Source organism: Mesoplodon densirostris, chromosome 4, assembly GCF_025265405.1.
Source record: "Mesoplodon densirostris isolate mMesDen1 chromosome 4, mMesDen1 primary haplotype, whole genome shotgun sequence".
Lineage (NCBI taxonomy): Eukaryota > Metazoa > Chordata > Mammalia > Artiodactyla > Ziphiidae > Mesoplodon > Mesoplodon densirostris.
In genome coordinates, this window is record NC_082664.1 from 116,054,019 (window position 1) to 116,072,358 (window position 18,340).

An 18,340-nucleotide genomic window follows, 5' to 3' on the forward strand; every position below is an offset into this window, starting at 1 on the left:
CCCGATGCTGTGTCCCAGAGCAAGGACGCCCCAGACCTTGCTTCAGACCTGTAGTGAGGCCTATTCTGTAAGAGGTGGGCTGAGATGAGCCTGAAAAGGCTTAGAGGGTAATGAGGGGACCTGGAAAAGGCCCCAAGATGCCCAGAGGATGATGGAGCCCAAGAGCAAAGGGAACATCCCACATTCCATGGGCTTGACAAGGGGTGATGGGGAAGACAAGGGTACCCACCCACCTCCTCCCTTTCAAAACTAACACATTTCTGTCTGTTGACTCCACATTCATCATAGTAAAATAACAATCAGCAATCCCGCTGCCCAGCAATGGCTGCTTTTAACATTTTGGTATATTGTCTTCCACATTTTGTCTATTCTTCCAGTGAAATTAGGATCTCACGGTGTTCACAGTTTAGAATCCAACATTTTTCCCTTAAAATTGTATTGAGAATTTTCCATGCTGTTCTTCAAAAACATATTTTTGCTAGTTGTGTCCTATTCCATCGCAATGTATTCACTATCTCCTTCTTATGGAACTTATTTTACCTTGTTCTGTATAAAACCTGGAGAAGGAAAATGAAAGAAGAGATCTCTCCTCTGTGTCAACCAGCAGCCTCTTTGCAAAGGTTTCAGGCATGGAAATGCCTTTGTCCTTCTGAAACTGCAGCATGCAGAGGCACTGTCCCCGGCATGACCATGGGTGGATAAGGCCACAAACCAGATGGCCACACGCCACTGTGGTCCTGTTTGATGGCATGTGTTTCCCCGTGAGCACAGCAGGCCCTCCAGGTCTGCCTGGGAAGAGAAAGCCTTCTGCAGGTGGCCCTCACTCCAGCTGCAAGAGAGGCTGGGCCAAGACTGAGCCTTTGACTCGTGGCCTGTTGGTTCTTTCCTCCCAATACTTTGTTCCCCTTTTGTACTTAAATTGCTGAACCCCACAGGAGAAGGACTGCCCAAAGTGTCCATGCCACACTCACCAGCAGTACTTATTGGACCTGCTGTCCAGCCCTGGCATTGACCTAGGGTGTGGGGCACACATAGAAATGATGGTAATCCTGGGGTCAGGCTTGTGGGCAAACATGTATGGGACAAGGAGACCCTCTTTGCAAGAGAGACCCAAACAAGGAGCCATGGCCTGTAGACTGGACCCGGGACTTGCCCTGCCTGGGAGGAGGCTGCAGGCAGGTCTGAGGGATGAGAAAGCTCGGCTCAGCCTGTTCATAAAAGGAGGGTTGATAGCCACCTCCCTCCGTCTGTGCTGCAGAAAAAGACCAAAGCCTCCCTGGACAGAAAGCCCGCAGCAGCCCAAGGTTATCCGCATGTCTTTGCACTAAAGGATGTACACCAGTTTGGGCTTTTGATCATCAGTCAGTGCGGGTCACTGCTCTCTGAAAGCTCTCCAGCGGGTCTCAGCTCACTTCAAGTCCACCTTTCCAGTCTCCACCTCTTCCCCTCCATCCCAGCTCCAGCCACCTTTCCCTCCCTAGTATGCCACGTGAGCCTCCTCGGGGCCAGCCCTGGCCTTTTCCTGTGACTCCGCCCCGTCCTCCACCACTCAAGTCTTTGCTCCAATGTCTCCACTCACGCCGTGACCAAACCACCCACCACTCTGCCCTCTTAGCCTGCTTCATCCCCCCGATGGTGCTACTGCCCGCAACATAGGGTGTCACATGCTAATTTGATGACTGCCTCTCCTCCCCTCAATGTGGGCTCCGTGAGATTTTAGGAATTTAGTCTGTCCTTGTTGCTGCTGTGGATATTCCCAGCACTTAGAATGGTGCCTCACCCCTACTGTGAAATAAGTGTGGAATTAAGTGGAATTAATGGTATTCAATTAAACAAATGAATGAATTCCCCCACTCTCTCCCTGTAGCCAGAGCTGCATCCCTCTTTCACGATGCTTCTTCCATTGCTTGGGTTTCTTGGCCACTTCTGAGCTGCGCCAAAGGCGTACTCAGAGATGTGCTGGTTTGTCTTTATTGACCCCTGGGCACCCAGCACAGGCCGGGAGGGGCACTTCCTTCAGAAGCAGGTGCTCCCCGCGGGCCCCGGATGTGTGCTGAAATGCCTCAGGGCTACAGACATCAGATGCGGCAGACCCCCGACGAAGCCGGAGTCTGACTGCCATCCTGGCTCTGGGCCTTGTGTGAGGGCACATCACCGATTGTCCCCACAGGCTCTCTCCCACTCGAACACAAAGCCCAGACCACAAACATTATATCCCTCAGAGCAAACCTGAGAGGTTGGGGGCAGCCTGCCAAGGGCCCCTGAGACAGGCAGCACTTAGTGAAACTGTCGTTGCTCTAAGGAGGGGCCGTGCTCCTTCACTGCTGCCTGCATCCACGGGAAACATCACAAGGGAGCACAGAGGGCAGCTGCTTGCTAATCGTGAGAACTGAACAGCTGGCTACTGAGCCAATCTGCTCACACAGCTGTGGGGGCCAAGGCTGGAAGGCGGTGGTGGTCTCAGCGCCTGCCAGCCTGCCCCCTCCTCCTCACGTCCCTCCTCTCTCCTCTGCCCCTCACGGGCCTCCCGGTGCAGGAATGTGGGGCTTTCACGACCGGGACCTGGTTTTGCGGAAAGCTCTCTACACCATGATGAGGACGGGGGCCGAGAGGGAGGCCCTGAAGCGAAGATGGAGGTGGCAGCAGACGCAGCAGAACAAGGAGGTAGGTACCTGTCGGCGTGGCAGAGCCGGGACCACGCCGCGCGTGGCCAAAGCCAGGGCGGGGTCCGGATCTGGGCCCCGAGGCCAAGTCTGTCTTGTGAGATCAGCAACAATGGCTCCGTCCCCCACTCAGACCCACTAAAGAGGAGCCCATTGCCACAGTCAGGCCCTGCCCACAGAGACCAGACGTCCATTTCCCCCACCCGTCCTGGTGTAATTATGAAAACCAATTGCCTTCACTCGCAAGGCTGTCCCGACCTGAATGGTGAATTAGATGGTCACCCGTCAGGTCACTGCTGGTGCAGCCACAGATTGGCCCTGGCACGGCCCACGGCCCCAGCCCCAGTGTGTGTGCTCAGTCCAAAGGGAATTCTCCTCCCTGAACCTGGGTGAGCACTGGCCCTTTGCTGGCCTGGAAGCCCTTGAAGATGGGTCTGCCCCGGTCCCTGCACACGTGTCAGTGGTCGGCGCCCTGCCCGGTGCGCGTACAGGTCATTCTCACCCCTAGGAATGACCCCTATTGCTGGGTGGACTCCCAATGGCATGGAGCTTGGAGATTGGGGGTTCTGAACAAATTCTGTCAGAGCAAATGGGGAGGGTCCTCGGCCACTAACAGGTGCCCCAGGCCCAGGGGCTGACGAAACCGGGAGGTGAGGCTCTCGGCCAGGCTCGCCTGGGTGGAGGGTAAGGAGTGGCCGCCCCCTCCTGAGCCCGCCCCCCTTTGCGCCAGTCAGGGCTGGTGTACACGGAGGAAGAGTGGGAGCGGGAGTGGACAGAGCTGCTGAAGCTGGCCTCCAGCGAGCCACGCACGCACGTCAGCAAGCACGGCGGCTCGGGCGGGGGGTAAGTGCTGCCCCGGCCGTGCCCCACCCCCAGCGGCACGGGAAGTTGGGGAGGATGTGGGACCCCCAAGCTGGGGGCGACATGAGGACGACTCCCACCTTCAGACCTTAGATTCTACCGAGGATGCAGGGCAGGTGGGGCGGGGGGACAGCAGGACCCTGCCAGATGTTTGGGGGAAAGTGTGCACAGTCCCCATGTGCATCTCATGAGCTCACGTGTGCCCCCCGACACCCCAGCAGGGAGGGACTCACCGCCCAGCCAGCCTCGGGAGGGCCCACACCGCCCACGCACTCACCAGGCTCTGAAGCCTCAGGCTGCTGATTTGGGTTTTTCTGAACATCTAACTTCTGGCTTTAAGAATTCACAGCGAGGGCCTCCCTGGTGGCGCAGTGGTTGGGAGTCCGCCTGCCGATGCAGGGGATACGGGTTCGTGCCCCGGTCTGGGAGGATCCCACGTGCCACGGAGCGGCTGGGCCCGTGAGCCATGGCCGCTGGGCCTGCGCGTCCGGAGCCTGTGCTCCGCAACGGGAGAGGCCACAACAGTGAGAGGCCCGCATACCGCAAAAAGAAAAAAAAAAAAAAAAAGAATTCACAGCGAAACAAAAGATGGTTAGGCGAGCCCAGCGTCTCCCAGACGGGCTCCAGGGACATCCTGCGTGTTCCTGGCACCCAGGCTCTACTGCTCTGCATATGTGGGCAGCGGCTGTTCTTCCTGCAGACACGGCTGGACTGTCCCCATGTGGGAATGAAGGTGCAGCCAACAGGGCAGCTGCAGCCCCTTTGGCCCCAGCTTTTTGAAACCGAGGGCCAGGTTGTCACCCCCCAGAAAAAGTCTCAGTCAAACACAAGAGAGGATACTTGTTGACAGCGGGGAGACCCAAGAAAGGATCAGAGGCTCTAGACAGCCCCTGCAGGCAGTGCATCCCAGGCCCTACCCTGCCCTCATGCATCTCTGCATCTGGGTCCTCAGCCTCTAGCGCTTTCCAGGCCGGCACCAGACAGAGGCCCTTCAAAGACGAGGCTTAGAGATGATAACGAAGCCCGTAAACACTATTCCTACAGAGTTGTTTTGTCACTTTGTTTTTTTGTGTTTTTTTATGTGGACCACTTTTAAATTTGTCACTTCGTTTTTTTGTGTTTTTTTATGTGGACCACTTTTAAAGTCTGTATTGAATTTGTTACAATATTGCTTCTGTTTCACATTTTGGTTTTTTGGCCCCGAAGCATGTGGGATCTTAATTCCCCGACCAGGAATTGAACCCGCACCCCCTGCATTAGAAGGCAAAGTCTCAATCACTGGGCAGCCAGGGAAGTCCCTATCACTTTGTTTTAATCGGGAGACTTGTCAACACCAGAAGTCTGTCTTGTTTAGGACATTTTGGGACAAATATCCTAAAGACTCAATCCATTCCTGAAAGCCTGCTCTCTACTTTTCCACACTGCTGAGTCTTGCCTGGGATGCATCTAAAGGGTTCCTCGCCATCCTTTTCCCCATTGTCTCTCCAGCCCCTGCTGCTCTGTAGACACTGGTACATTGGATCCTGCGGTGACTCTTCCAGGGTGGGGAAGATGTGGGGCATGACAGCAGTAATGATAAGAATAACAGGTCACAGTCGCCGCATACTGTGTCCCCCCCGAGTCCTCCCATCCAGGAGGCACTTGACTGACAGTCACATGGCTGGTTTGGGCCATCTGACTCCTAAGGCCATGGCCTGGGCACTGCTGCTGCTCTCTGGGACCCCAGAGGACTCAGAGCAGGAGAGTGGAGGCAGGCAGCAAACGACATCTGTTTGTCCCTGTCGCCCCTCACAGGGACTCAGGTTTGCCAAGGTCGAGGCAGGACCACCACATAGAGGCCCCTAGCTGATGGGCAGCGGCTCTGTCCCCTACTGTCCCCTCCTCTTTCTCCCACTCCTTAAGCCCTGAGGATATGGGGTCGGGGGAGAAGATGCTGGACCAGCTGACCACTCGCCCGGCCCTCGGGCATTGCTGAGACCTGCCAACACGATAGTAGCTGCCCTGTGCCTCCAAATGTCCCCCTCCTCGCAGGACCCCTTCACCATTAGTTTGGTTTCAGTTGTAAAGATGGAAGTGTTTTTGGCCACACCATGCAACTCTGACCAGGGATTGAACCCGGGTCATGGCAATGAAAGTCTGGAATCCTAACCACTAGGCCACCAGGGAACTCCCACCCTGGTCTTTTTAAGTTCCCTCCATGCAACTTGGACCAGAATGTTTGGGGAGCAGGTAAGCATCATGCTGGCCACTAGTGTCCTCTTCCGTGAGAGGTGCTGGGTGGGCAACCCTGGGTGCAGGCAGGATTCTGACGCCTGCCAGGGCCTCAGGAGCATCCCCTTGCCTGTCGCTCTGCACAGATCATGGCACAGAAATGCTCTGCACGTGGTGTCCCAGCCCCATGTCTGTTTTCTCCTGGATTGTAAATGGTCCCAGGGGCTCCAATCCTCCCCCACCCCATGCCCTCCCAAGCCAGGGCGCAGGGTTTTCTTGGTTTTTTTGTTTGTTTTTTAACATCTTTATTGGAGTACAATTGTTTTTCAATGGTGTGTTAGTTTCTGCTTTATAACAAAGTGAATCAGCTATACATATACATATATCCCCATATCTCTTCCCTCTTGCATCTCCCTCCCTCCCACCCTCCCTATCCCACCCCTCTAGGTGATCACAAAGCACCGAGCTGATCTCCCTGTGCTATGCGTCTTCTTCCCACTAGCTATCTATTTTACGTTTGGTAGTGTATATATGTCCATGCCTCTCTCTCGCTTTGTCACAGCTTACCCTTCCCCCTCCTCATATCCTCAAGTCCATTCTCTAGCAGGTCTGCGTCCTTATTCCTGTCTTACCCCTAGGTTCTTCATGACCATTTTCATTTTTTTTTAGATTCCATATATATGTGCTAACATACGGTATTTGTTTTTCTCTTTCTGACTTACTTCACTCTGTATGACAGACTCTAGGTCCATCCACCTCACTACAAATAACTCAGTTTTGTTTCATTTTATGGCTGAGTAATATTCCATTGTATATATGTGGAGGGCGCAGGGTTTTCTGACCCAATAACTGCAGCCTGCAGGGCTGTGTGTGGGCTGCCCTGCACAGGTGGTGGTCACCTGGACCCACAGCAGCAGGTAGATCCCAGACACAGGTGGGGAGCTTCTAGAACCAAGGCTGTTTTTGTTCTGACAACATTACTATAGTAACATTTGAGCTCTGTGAGAGAGACTTCACAGAGGCTTTTAGTCACTCTCACGGGACCTCCCCACATCTTCCTCCTCCCTGGAGAGCTCTTATGGGGTCACACCACAGAGAACAGGACTGTTTCCTCCTTCCAGGAGGTGTACCCCTGCTGGGGGGTCCACCTTCTCTTAGGGTGCAAAAGTCCAAAAGAGAGACTTTTCTTGAGCAAGTTGTCAGCATCTCTGCATTTTGCCTCTGTCTTCTCTTGGCGAGGGGAAGAGGGTCCCCTCCTCATGCTGAGCTGAGGGATGGGGAGCATCCCTGGGGCTCCAGGGTTGCGGAGACTGAGCGCAAATCCTGGGACGAGGCCTGAGCCACGCTGTCTTCAGGACTCTGCCTATGAGGGAGAAGCCCAGAGGCCAGGCCTGAGGGCGGGCGCAGCCATTGGCTTGGGGCACCACTACCTCTGTCCAGGGAATGGAGGGCAGAGACCCTCAGCTGGGGACAGGTCTGAAGACCTGCAAAAGCACGTCCTTGGAAATGGAGTCAGCATTAGGACCTCCCCCAAGCCCAGCAGGCACCCAAAGGAGGAGAGCCAAGATGGCCTTGGCTGCCCTCTGGCCTCTCCTGTCTGGCCTGCACTGGCCCCTCAGGGGGCACAGGTGCTGCCAGAGAACAGGGAGGAGGTGAAGCGAGAAACAGTGAAGAACCGGCTAGGCCTGCAGTGGGCTCGGCTCAGGGCTGATGTGATAGCCCCTGAACAGAACTAGGAAAAGTGACCAGAAAGGCCACACAGACTTCCCAGAGTTTATCCTGAGGAAAGGAGAGAGCTGGGCAAATGAGTGCATTTGCAGGTACAATGGCGAGAAAAACTACAGTGGCTTTCCTCGTGTTCCCCCCCACGCCCTGGGAACCTGGCCCCCATGGTGAGTGACAAGTACAAGCACTGCTTCTGCCCAGCCAGCCCCTGGCTTCCTGGCCCTGGGACAGATGGAGACAGACGCCACACTGCGGCTCCCAGCATGGACACTGGCCCAGTATCATTTTTTTTCCAGAAAGCAGCCAGGTTAAGTATCCTTAGGCCAGACCTAAGGATGCACTTGGCCTGCTTCCTGCCTTCCTCCTGCATGACTCACAGTGGCCGGTCCCCAGGCTCACTGGCCAAGCCCCAGCAGGAGACCCTGGAGGCAGGGATGCCTGTCCACGACTTGCCCACAGAGAAGGGTGGAGACCAGGCTGGGGTCTGGGCAGGGCGGGCCACTAGCCAGAGAGCCACCGTGGACAGGCTGCTCAGGACTGGTGACCACAGAGCAGGATGCCCTCCAAGACCTCAGGAAGGCAAGGCCAGTGTAAGCTCCCTGCTGAGTTCAGATGCGTGAGAAAAATGGGATGGCACCTGCACCCGCAGACGCGGCAAACGTGATGAGAGCCGAGGCAGGCAGAGGCGGGGGCTTCCACGCAGGCGCACTCAGAACTACAGGACCCGTTCTCTCTGCTGCTCCTACTTGCAAATAAAAACGTGTATGTTTCTCTGTGGCTAAAATGAGAAATCAGACGTTCTGTGCTGCTGCTCCTCCAGAGACCCTCTGAGGCACGACGTGTGAAGTGTGACCTCCTTCACACTGCTGCTGGGGTTTACAGCACCTCCACCAAAGGTGAACTAGGCTCGCCCGTCACCAGGGCTGCAAGTGGGGCCATGGGGAAGAGGGCTGCTCCCCAGAAGGAAAAGGAAGACACGGAGGAGAGAAGAAAATAAGTCCACCCTAAGTCATGCAGGTCTGCAGGGAAAGCAGTGCTGAGGTGAAGTTGCCCATCACCGGCTGGCACGTGCAGCGCTGCCCCCCACGCCGGACGCTGTGGGAAGAGAGGGTGTGTGCAACGGGAGGAATCCATTACTTGTTCCAAAACTGGTAAAATCTCTGAAAGCAATTAGTTAGTGGTGGCCTCTGAGTGCTTCACCTGGTTTCAAGGCAACTGAGTACTAGGAATGGGGGATGCCTGGTGGACCCCGACCAGAGGCCCAGACTCAGATGACCTGGGTTAGAGTCCCAGGCTGAGCATGTGATCTCAGGCCCCTCCCCCAAGCTCTCTGAGCGTCCGTGTTGTTCAGATGTAAAATGCACTTGGTAATGAGACTAGCATTACTCTGATACCAAAACTAGACAAATACAGCCAGGCTGTATTGATTTTTGATGGTTGTGGAGAAAACCACACCAAAACTGGGTGACTTAAAGCAGACCCACTGGATTTGCTCGTATTCTAGGGGTCAGCAGTCTGGTCTGGAATTGCCTGGAGCTGCTCCTGGGGCTGCAGCATCTGGCAGTTTGTGTGGATGGGGCTGCATAGTCCAGGATGGCCTGGTTCACAGCTCTGGCTCTCACTGGGCCTCGTCCAGATGGACTTTCATCCTTGAGAAGACTCAGGCTCCTTACAATATGGATCAGAGCAGGAAGAGGAGGCAGCCACCATTGTGGAGGCACAGCTTAACTCTCTGCTTGCATCGTGTTTACTAATGTCCCACTTGCCAAAGCAAGTCCCATGGCTGAGCCAGCCTCTGGGCAGAGAAAGAGACTCCATCCTTAATAAGAGGAGGGGCGGGCCTCCCTGGTGGCGCAAGTGGTTGAGAGTCCGCCTGCCGATGCAGGGGATACGGGTTCGTGCCCCGGTCTGGGAGGATCCCATATGCCGCGGAGCGGCTGGGCCCGTGAGCCATGGCCGCTGAGCCTGCGCGTCCGGAGCCTGCGCGTCCGGAGCCTGTGCTCCGCAACGGGGGAGGCCACAACAGTGAGAGGCCTGCATACCGCAAAAAAAAAAAAAAAAAAAAAAAAAAAAAATAAGAGGAGGGGCAAGGTCACATTGCAAATAGACAAGTACACAGCAGTAAGAAAGCTCTGTGGCCATGAAAGCAATCAGCCACATTCTCTGATGCTGTTGGGATGGGGCGGTGAAATCATGGGTTCTAAAGTGTTTGGAAAGAAGTTTATCCAACTGTAAAAATAATGTTTATTAAGACATTGTCACACTCAGCCTGTGAGTTGGCCTGCCTGCTGCCTATATGGTATGTTGTAAAGGCCCACCCCAAATACTTGAAATGTGTTCCTTCTTCCTGACTTTCCACTGGTTCATCTCACTTTCCGTAGTGTAGTGGTTATCACATTCGCCTCACACTCACTCATCTCAGTGTCTGATATTCCACCCTTAGAAATTCATTCCTTTGAGTCTTGAAAACGTTGGAGCTTTTAGGGGCTTTCAGGAGTCTCTGACTGTAGAGCAGATCCTTCCCGTGAGCTTATATGTCAGGGTTACTGCACTGTATACTCTGAAGCCTGACCTCCAGAGCCTGGACCTCTGGGAATGGAACACAAAAACAGCTTATAGGATTGCACTGGACACAGTGAGGATTGAAGAGAGGAAGACATGAACCTCTGCTGGGCACCTACCTGCCTTACATACTACCTAAGTGTTACCACCTTATACCCTTTATCCCCACTTTATAAATTAGGCATCATCCTCCTTGGTACATTGGAAGACTAATGCTCAGAGAGATTAATTGACTTACCTCCAGTTTGTAACTGGTGGAGCTAGAATGTGGACCCAGACCTGAGTCCAGAACCCTGCAGTTTCCCAGAGCATACACTGTGACAAGCTTTATAGCTTCTCAAGAAAGAGTGCACTTGCAGATAGACTTTTTTGAGTCCTTGTGTATCTGAATCTGTCTTTATTCTGTCTCACCCTTTATGGATAGTTTGTCTGGGTATAAAATTCTAACTTTAAATTCATGGAATGAATGATGTCGTCAAAGGAAATAAATCAGACAGAAAGCTATCAGCTTCCTGGCACTCAGTCCAGGTTGGCTAATTTGAAATAAAACAATTATATGAAATCAAAGACTAAATATATTCAACTTCTTACTTTGTCTTTATAGGCTCTGAAAAAGATTTATTCATTAACTCAACATGTATTAATTGCCTGCTATGTGCTGTGCATTTGCACACACACTATCTCATTCTGCCATCACAGTAACCCTGTGAGATACGGATTGTAACTCTCATTTAAAGTATGAGGAAACTTGGATTCAGGATAAAAATGATTTGTCCAGGGTAAGCTACTGAGTGGGAAAGCCATAGTTCAAATTCAGGTATTCTGCCTCCCAGGTTCCCTGGTCCCTGCTTTTCCTCCTACCCCTTGGCTCAGAAGCCTCTGTCTCTGTTTATAGAGAATTGGGTTCTTGCTCTTTTCTGTGAGTGATAGAATAAGGCCTCTTTGTTTTCTAGTTCAATTCCAGGATGCGTTTCAAGGGAGTATCATTTCAGATCCCAGCCTTCATTAACAACAGACTAAACTTTTACCATCAGTTGTCTTTCTCTGTGAATGTATAGAAAGGCATTTTCCAACTCAGCCTCCCTGAGTCTCCCTTTCCTCCTTGCCAAATATTGAAAACCTTTGTAAGCATTAGTTCCATGATGAATTAATGAGAGGAATTATTTTAAATTACCAAGCAATATCCAACAATCACTATACTCCTGGGAGGCAGGGGGTAAACCAGGACCCTCTCAGTTTGAAGAATACAATGTAAACCCCATTAGGGAAATGAAAATTAAAACCACTACATACCCGTAAGAAGGTCGAAAAGAAAATACACTGGCAATACCAGGTGGTGGTGAAAATGCAAAGCAAATTTTACATCACATTGTTGGTGATGTAAAATGACACAACCACTCTGGAATACAGTTTGACAGATTCTTGTAAATTTAAAAATACATTTGCCAGGCTTCCCTGGTGGCGCGGTGGTTGAGAGTCCGCCTGCCGATGCAGGGGACACGGGTTCGTGCCCCGGTCCGGGAAGATCCCACATGCCGCGGAGCGGCTAGGCCCGTGAGCCATGGCCGCTGAGCCTGCGCGTCCAGAGCCTATGCTCCGCAACAGGAGAGGCCACGGCAGTAAGAGGCCCGCGTATCGCCAAAAAAAAAAAAAAAAAAAAAAAAAAAACTACGTTTGCCATATGACCCAGCAGTCCTACTCCTAAGTATTTACCCTAGAGCTGTGGTTCTCAACTACGGATGATTTTGCTCCCATGGGACATTTGGCAAGGTCTAGAGATATTTTGCTTGTCACAACTGGAGGGTGGGCTGGATACTGCTAGAATCTAAAGAGCAGAAGCCAGGGATGCTGCTAAACCTTCTAAAATGCACAGAACAGCCCCCAAAACAAAGAATTACCTGGTCCAAAATTTCAGTAGTGCCAAGATTGAGAAAATCTGCCCCAAAGAAATGAAAATGTACATTCACACAAAGTTCTATGTAAAATGTTTATAGCAGTTCTACTTATAATTGCCAAAAACTGGAAATAACTCAAATGTCCATTGATAAACAAATTGGAATACATCAATATTATGGAATACTATTCATGAATTTAAAACAAACTATTGATACATGCAACAACTTGCATGAAAGGATCAAGTCTCAAAAAGTTATATATTGTATGTATGATGTCATTTATATGACATTATCCAAAAGGCAAAACTATAGGGATGGAGAACAGATCAGGGTTTCATTTACTTACACATGAATGTCCGACTTTCCAATATCATTTCTTGAAAAGACTATTCTTTCATCACTGAATTGCTTTTACCTTTTTCAAAAACGAATAGGCAATATTTATATGGGCTTTGAGAGGAGTTTCTCTATTATGTTCCATTGAAATATGTGTCAATGCTTTTGACAGTATCACCCTCTTGAGTACTATCACTTTATAATAAGTCTTAAAATTGGGTAGCATCATTCCTCCAACTTTATTCTCTTTTTTCAATATTTCTGGTCTTTTTTTTTTCTTGCTTTCCCGTACAAATTTATAGAATCACCTTATCTATATCTGAAAACTATCCTGCTAGGATTTTTATTGGTATTGCATTAAATCTATACATGAATTTGGGGAGGATTGAAACCTTTAAAATGTTGAGTCTACTTACACATCTTTTTCCATGTATTAGGGAAACACTATATGTCTCTTCATTTATTTAGATCTTCTTTGATTTGTTTCATTAGCATTTTATAATTTTCATCACACAAGTTCCATACATGTTTTATTAGATTTATACCTGAATATTTCATTTGGAGCTATTGTAAATGTGTGTGTGTGTGTGTGTGTGTGTGTGTGTGTACATGCATATGTGTATGTGTTTTCATTTGGGTCTGCAATTATTCATTGCTAGTTATAGAAATGTGATTTGATGTTTGTTTTGACTTTGTATTCTGTGATGTTATGAAACTCATTTATCAGTTCCAAGAGGTTTTTTGTAGATTCCTTGGGATTTTCCACATAGACATTCATATCATCTATGAGTAGGGATAGTTATATTTCTTCCTTTCCAATCTCTATGCTTTTTATTTCTTTTTCTTGACTTATTGCACTAACTAGGATTTCTAGTATGATGTTGAGTGGACATGGTGAGAGAGGACACCCTTCCCTGGTTACCAGTCTTAGTCAGAAATCTTTCATCAATGTGATGTTTGTTATAGGTTTTTAGTAGGTATCTTTTATCAGGTTGAGGAAGTTTCTTTCTATTCCTTTTGTCAAGAGTTTCTGTTATTAATGAAAGTTGACTTTTATCAAATACATTTTTACATCAATTAATGTGATCATGTGGATTTTTTTTGTCTTTAGACCATAATGTGGTGGGTTACATTGAAAGATATTTGGATATTGAACCAGGGATTCCATTGCAGGGAATCCTTGCATTCCAGGGATTAATTCCACTTTCTCTTGGTATACTGAACTTTTTTATTTTGTTCATTCAATTTGGCAATATTATGTTGAGGATTTTTGCATCTGTGGCCATGGAGGTTATTGGAATGTAGTTTTCTTTTTATATACTACAGTCTTTGTCTAGTTTTGGTATCAGAGTAATGCTAGTCTCATAAAACAAGTTGGGAACTATTACCTCCTCTTCTATTTTCTGGAAGAGATTGTATAAAACTGGTAATATTTTCTTTAAATGAACCTATGAAATCATCTGCAGCCAAACATTTCCTTTTCAGAAGTTTATTAACTATAAATTCAATTTCTTTAATAGTTACAGAAAACAGAAATAAGTAGGTTTGGGTAGCTTGTTGTTTTTGAGAAGTTGTTCCATTTCATCTAAGTTGTTGAATTTATGTGCATAAGATTGTTTGTAATTTTCCCTTTTTTAACTTATAAATATCCTGGAGGGACTTTCATGATATTCCCTTTCTTTTCAGACTCAGCAATTAGTGTCTTTCTCTTTTTTTTTTTTTTTTTTTTTTTTTTTTGGTCAGCTTTGCTAAAGTTCTATCAATTTTATTAAAGTTCTTTTAAAAGAACCAGTTTTGGCTCAATTGATTATCCCTATTGATTTTTGGATTTTAATTTCATTGGTTTCTGCTCTTACCTTTAGAGCTTCCCTCCTTCTGCTTGCTTTGGGTTTATTTTGCACTGATTTTTCTACTTTGTTCAGGTGAAAGCTTAGATTATTGATTTGAGATCTTTGTTTTTTGTAATATATGCATTTTGGGGCTATAAATTTCCCTCTAAGAACTGCTTAGCTGCATACAACAAATTTTGATATGTTGCATTTTTATTTTCATTCTGTTTAAAATATTTTCTAATTTCCCTTGAGACTTTCTCTTTTACCACTGAATTATTTAAAAGTTTATTGTGTAATATGTTTTTGTTGTCTTTCTTTACTAATTCTAGTTTCATTGCATTATGGTCTGAGAACATAATTGGTATGATTTAAATTATTTAAAATGTGTTCAGTTTTGTTAAGGAGTAAGCATATTGTCTATCTTTGTGAATATTCCATGTGCATTTTAAAAAGACGTGTATTCTGTACTTGTTAGATGGAGTATTCTGTTGATGTCAGTTAGATCCAATTGACTGATGGTTTTGTTCAGATATTCTATACCCTTGATGATTTTCTGTCTACTTGTTCTTTCAGTTACCAAGAGAGAAGTTTGGAGCCCTACAATTATACTTGTGGCTGTTTCTGTTTCTCCTTTCAGTTTTGTCAGTTTTTTCTTCTAAGTATTTTGAAGTCTTACAGTTAAATCCATGTTCATTTAGGACTATTCTATCTTCTTACTGAATTTTATCCTTTTATCATTATGTAGTATTTCTCTTTATCTGGGGCAATTTTCTTTGCTCTGAAGTCTACTTTGCCTGATATTGATAAAGTTTCTCTAATTTTCTCTTGATTAAAATTTTCATGATCTGTAACTTTCCATCCTTTTACCTTTAACCAACCTATATCATTATATTTGAAGTGAGTTTCTTCAACACAGCAAATAGTTTTTATTGATTCTAACAATTTCTATCTTTTAACTGCTGCATTTAAACAATCTGTATTTAATGTAATGATTGACATTCTTGAATTTAGGTTTTTCATTTTATTATTTGTTCTCTTTTTCCCTTTGTGTTTTTTTTGTTCCTATGTTCCCCTTTCCTTGTTTCAGTTATTTGAATTTTTTAAGATTCTATTTTAATTTAACTTTTGTGATTTTAACATCTCTTCATATAATTTTTAACTGGTGGCTCTTGTAATTACAATATACATACTTTAAGCAATCCCTTTTGGAATTCAAGTGAAATTCAAAATTCTTGTCACAATATGGGTCCCTTATCTTCTCCTTTATGTTATAATTTTCTTATGTATTGCATCTACATACTTTAAATACCCCACCAGCCAATATAATAATTTTAATGTGAGTTTAAAAATATATATTAAAGAACTCAAGAGGAAAAGGATAGTCTGTTAATATGTATGCAGATCATGACTCTTTCTGTTGTGCTTCCTTCATTTCTGATATTCCAACATTTCTTCTGGTATCATTTTCTTTCAATCTGAACATTTTCCTTTAATTTTTTAGGGAGATTTGGTGGTTATGAATCCCCTTTTCTTCATCTGAGAATATGTTTATTTCACCTTTATACCTGAAGGATATTTTTACTGGATATAGAATTCTAGTTTAACATCCTTTAAAAATCTTGTTTCCCCTCTTCTGGCTTCCAGTGGTTCCTGATGAGAAATCTACAGTCATTCGAATTATTGTTCCCCTGTTGAGAGTGTCACTTATATCTGGCTGCTTTCAACATTTTTCCTCTGTGCTTATGTTTCAGCAATTTGATTTTGTTGTGTCTGGCCATGGGTTTCTTTAGGTTTATCCTCTTTAGTTCTCTGAGCTTCTTAAATCTATAGGTTTGTATCTTTGCACAGCTTAGGATGCTTTCAGTCATTATTAATTTAAATATTGTTTTTCTTTTTAGGGGCACTGTACTCTTTCTCCTTCTGGGACCCTCATGACATGAGTATTACACCTTTGGCATTGTCTGACAAGTCACTGAAATCCTCATTTTGTCAATCTTCTCACTCTTCTTCAGATTGGGTCATCTGTTGATCCATCTTCAGATTTACTGACCCTTTTTCTTTCTCATCTCCAATCTGCTGTTGAGTCCACTCAGTGAATTTTTTCTTCCAATTGTATATTTAGGTTCTAAAATTTCCATCACTTATTGGAGCATTTTCATAATGACTTCTTTAAAATCTTTGTCAGATAATTCCAATATCTACCAACTCAGAGTTGGTGTCTTTTGATAGTTCTCTTCCTTGGGCATTGAGATTTTTGTGGTTCTTCATATGTCGAGTACATTTGGATTGCATCCTGGACATTTTGGATATTATGAGACTCTGAGTCTTGTTTATAATCTATGAAAAATGTTGACTTTTTAATTCTTTCAGGTAGGTTCATACTGTAAATTTCAATCTGCTTTCTCTGGGCTGTGGTTTTCAAAGCCTTTGCTGTCCTATTTGGTTAAGCTTCACATTATGCAGTCTGTGACCTGGGCAGGGGTCTCTTCAGTAAATCATCAGAGCCTTTGGTGTACTGATTAGGACAGATCCACGCATGCACAGCTCAGAGTTGGGGAGAGGGGAGTCCAGGAGTTCATAAACAACCTCATGGGATTGTTTTCTGAAGCCCTCTTTTTATAATCTTCCAGGTACTTTTTGGTTCCCTGGGATTCCCTTTTCTGTCCTCCAGCCAGAATGCACCACTGTGCACATAGCCCTGTCCTGCACCCTGCTCATGCAGGACTTGTATATGTTTTATATTATCTCCCCTTCAGACTGCAGTATCCTGTTGGTGCAGCCAACCCAATGCTTCTTTTTGATTCTTTTCCAAACCCTAGCTCAGTGCTGACCACTTGGGGCTCTGTGTACCTACAGAGCCAGATCCAGGAGCAGAGGCACGGAGCTAAGCACTTGTGCCTCCAAACACCCCCAGGGGAGGCATTCCTGCCTAGAGCCCATGACGTGAGTGCCCAGACCTGAGCCATTAGCAGGTGGGAGCAAAGGCCAGCCCTCGTGGGATGAGTACTCACACCATTTTCCCACACAGCCTTTGACTGGGAGCTCATGCAGGGAGGGCTGGCCTTCTTAGAGGATAAGAATTCCCTAGAGATGGGGAAGAATAGCATCATCAGGCAGGAATTAGAGTCATGTCGTCTACTGAGCACATGTGTTATGTTATGTTCTGCGTCAAGCAGGGCCGCAAAGCTGTCCTTATCATGGTCAATGACAGGAACCTGAGTTTCAGAAAATTAAGTCAGTTCCCAGTATCCCACAGCCCAGAAGAGACAGAGCCAGGATCTGAACTTGGAACTGACCACAAACATAAACCCATGCCCTTATCAAATGCAAAACAGGCGTGAAAAGCAAGAATCAAGAACTTATCCTGAGATTTGTGGTGAAAATAATCAATTTTGTTCTTTAACCTTTTATAAAAGAAAAGCTTACTTGCTCACCATTGGATGAGACAGGTTATGGAGGCTGAGAGGCTGTTTGAACAAAGAGAAAAAGAGGCTGAGAGAGGGGGGCCGTTTCAAGGACTCTTGGGCAGCCCCCACAGAGTGACTGACACCCCAGGCCCCTATTTCTCTTGTGTGCTGCTCATTTTGTAGCTGACTTTCCATAATTTCATTGCTGTGTCTACATAATTTCATAATATGTTTGCTGCCTTTCTTTTTTATTGGACTTTTTCAGAAATAACTAGAATCCTAAATGGTTACCTGATGTACAGTCTCAGAGATATGAACTTAAGTCAGTCTTTTAAGGAAAGGTGAGTGGCATGCCACTGCTGGGAGGTGCCCACCCCGCAGGGTCAGGGCTTGGGCCCTTGTGGAAAAGGAGGCTTTCTTACAAATATTCCTCAAGGTGCTGTGACTTTTACCAGTGAACCAAGCAGGAAGAATGTTTGTTCACCTAACGAGTTCTCACATTTGCAAATGTGGAATCCAGGTCAAATTTTTCAAGACATTGCTAATTGAAAATATGATTGAAGCCAGCTCTTCATCTGTCAGGAGCCTTCCCTGACCTTCCTGTTTAAAGCAGCCCCTTTTTACTACTATGCTTATTAACACCTGATAGTTATTTGTTTGATCATCTGTTAATTGTCTCTACTGCTTAGACCTGCATACATGTGCACACATGCATGCGTGCGCGCACACACACACACACACACACACCTAGCAACAGTGCTATACCCATAGCAGATACTCAATAAATATTTGTCACACAAATGACCCCAGAGTATTCATTTTAAGCATTGAAATGAGTCCTCACCCCC

The 18,340-nt window shown here is 46.8% G+C and overlaps 1 protein-coding gene across 1 annotated transcript in view; it reads left to right on the forward strand.

Moving 5' to 3' along the window:
- The window catches only part of LOC132487438 (OTU domain-containing protein 7A-like), a 170,200-nt gene that overhangs the window by 120,042 nt on the left and 31,818 nt on the right, over nt 1-18,340 (forward strand). Inside the window, exons 6-7 of the mRNA XM_060095115.1 lie at nt 2,537-2,664; nt 3,394-3,506. Coding sequence (XP_059951098.1) covers nt 2,537-2,664; nt 3,394-3,506 — 241 coding nt within the window. The remainder of the gene's footprint in view (nt 1-2,536; nt 2,665-3,393; nt 3,507-18,340) is intronic.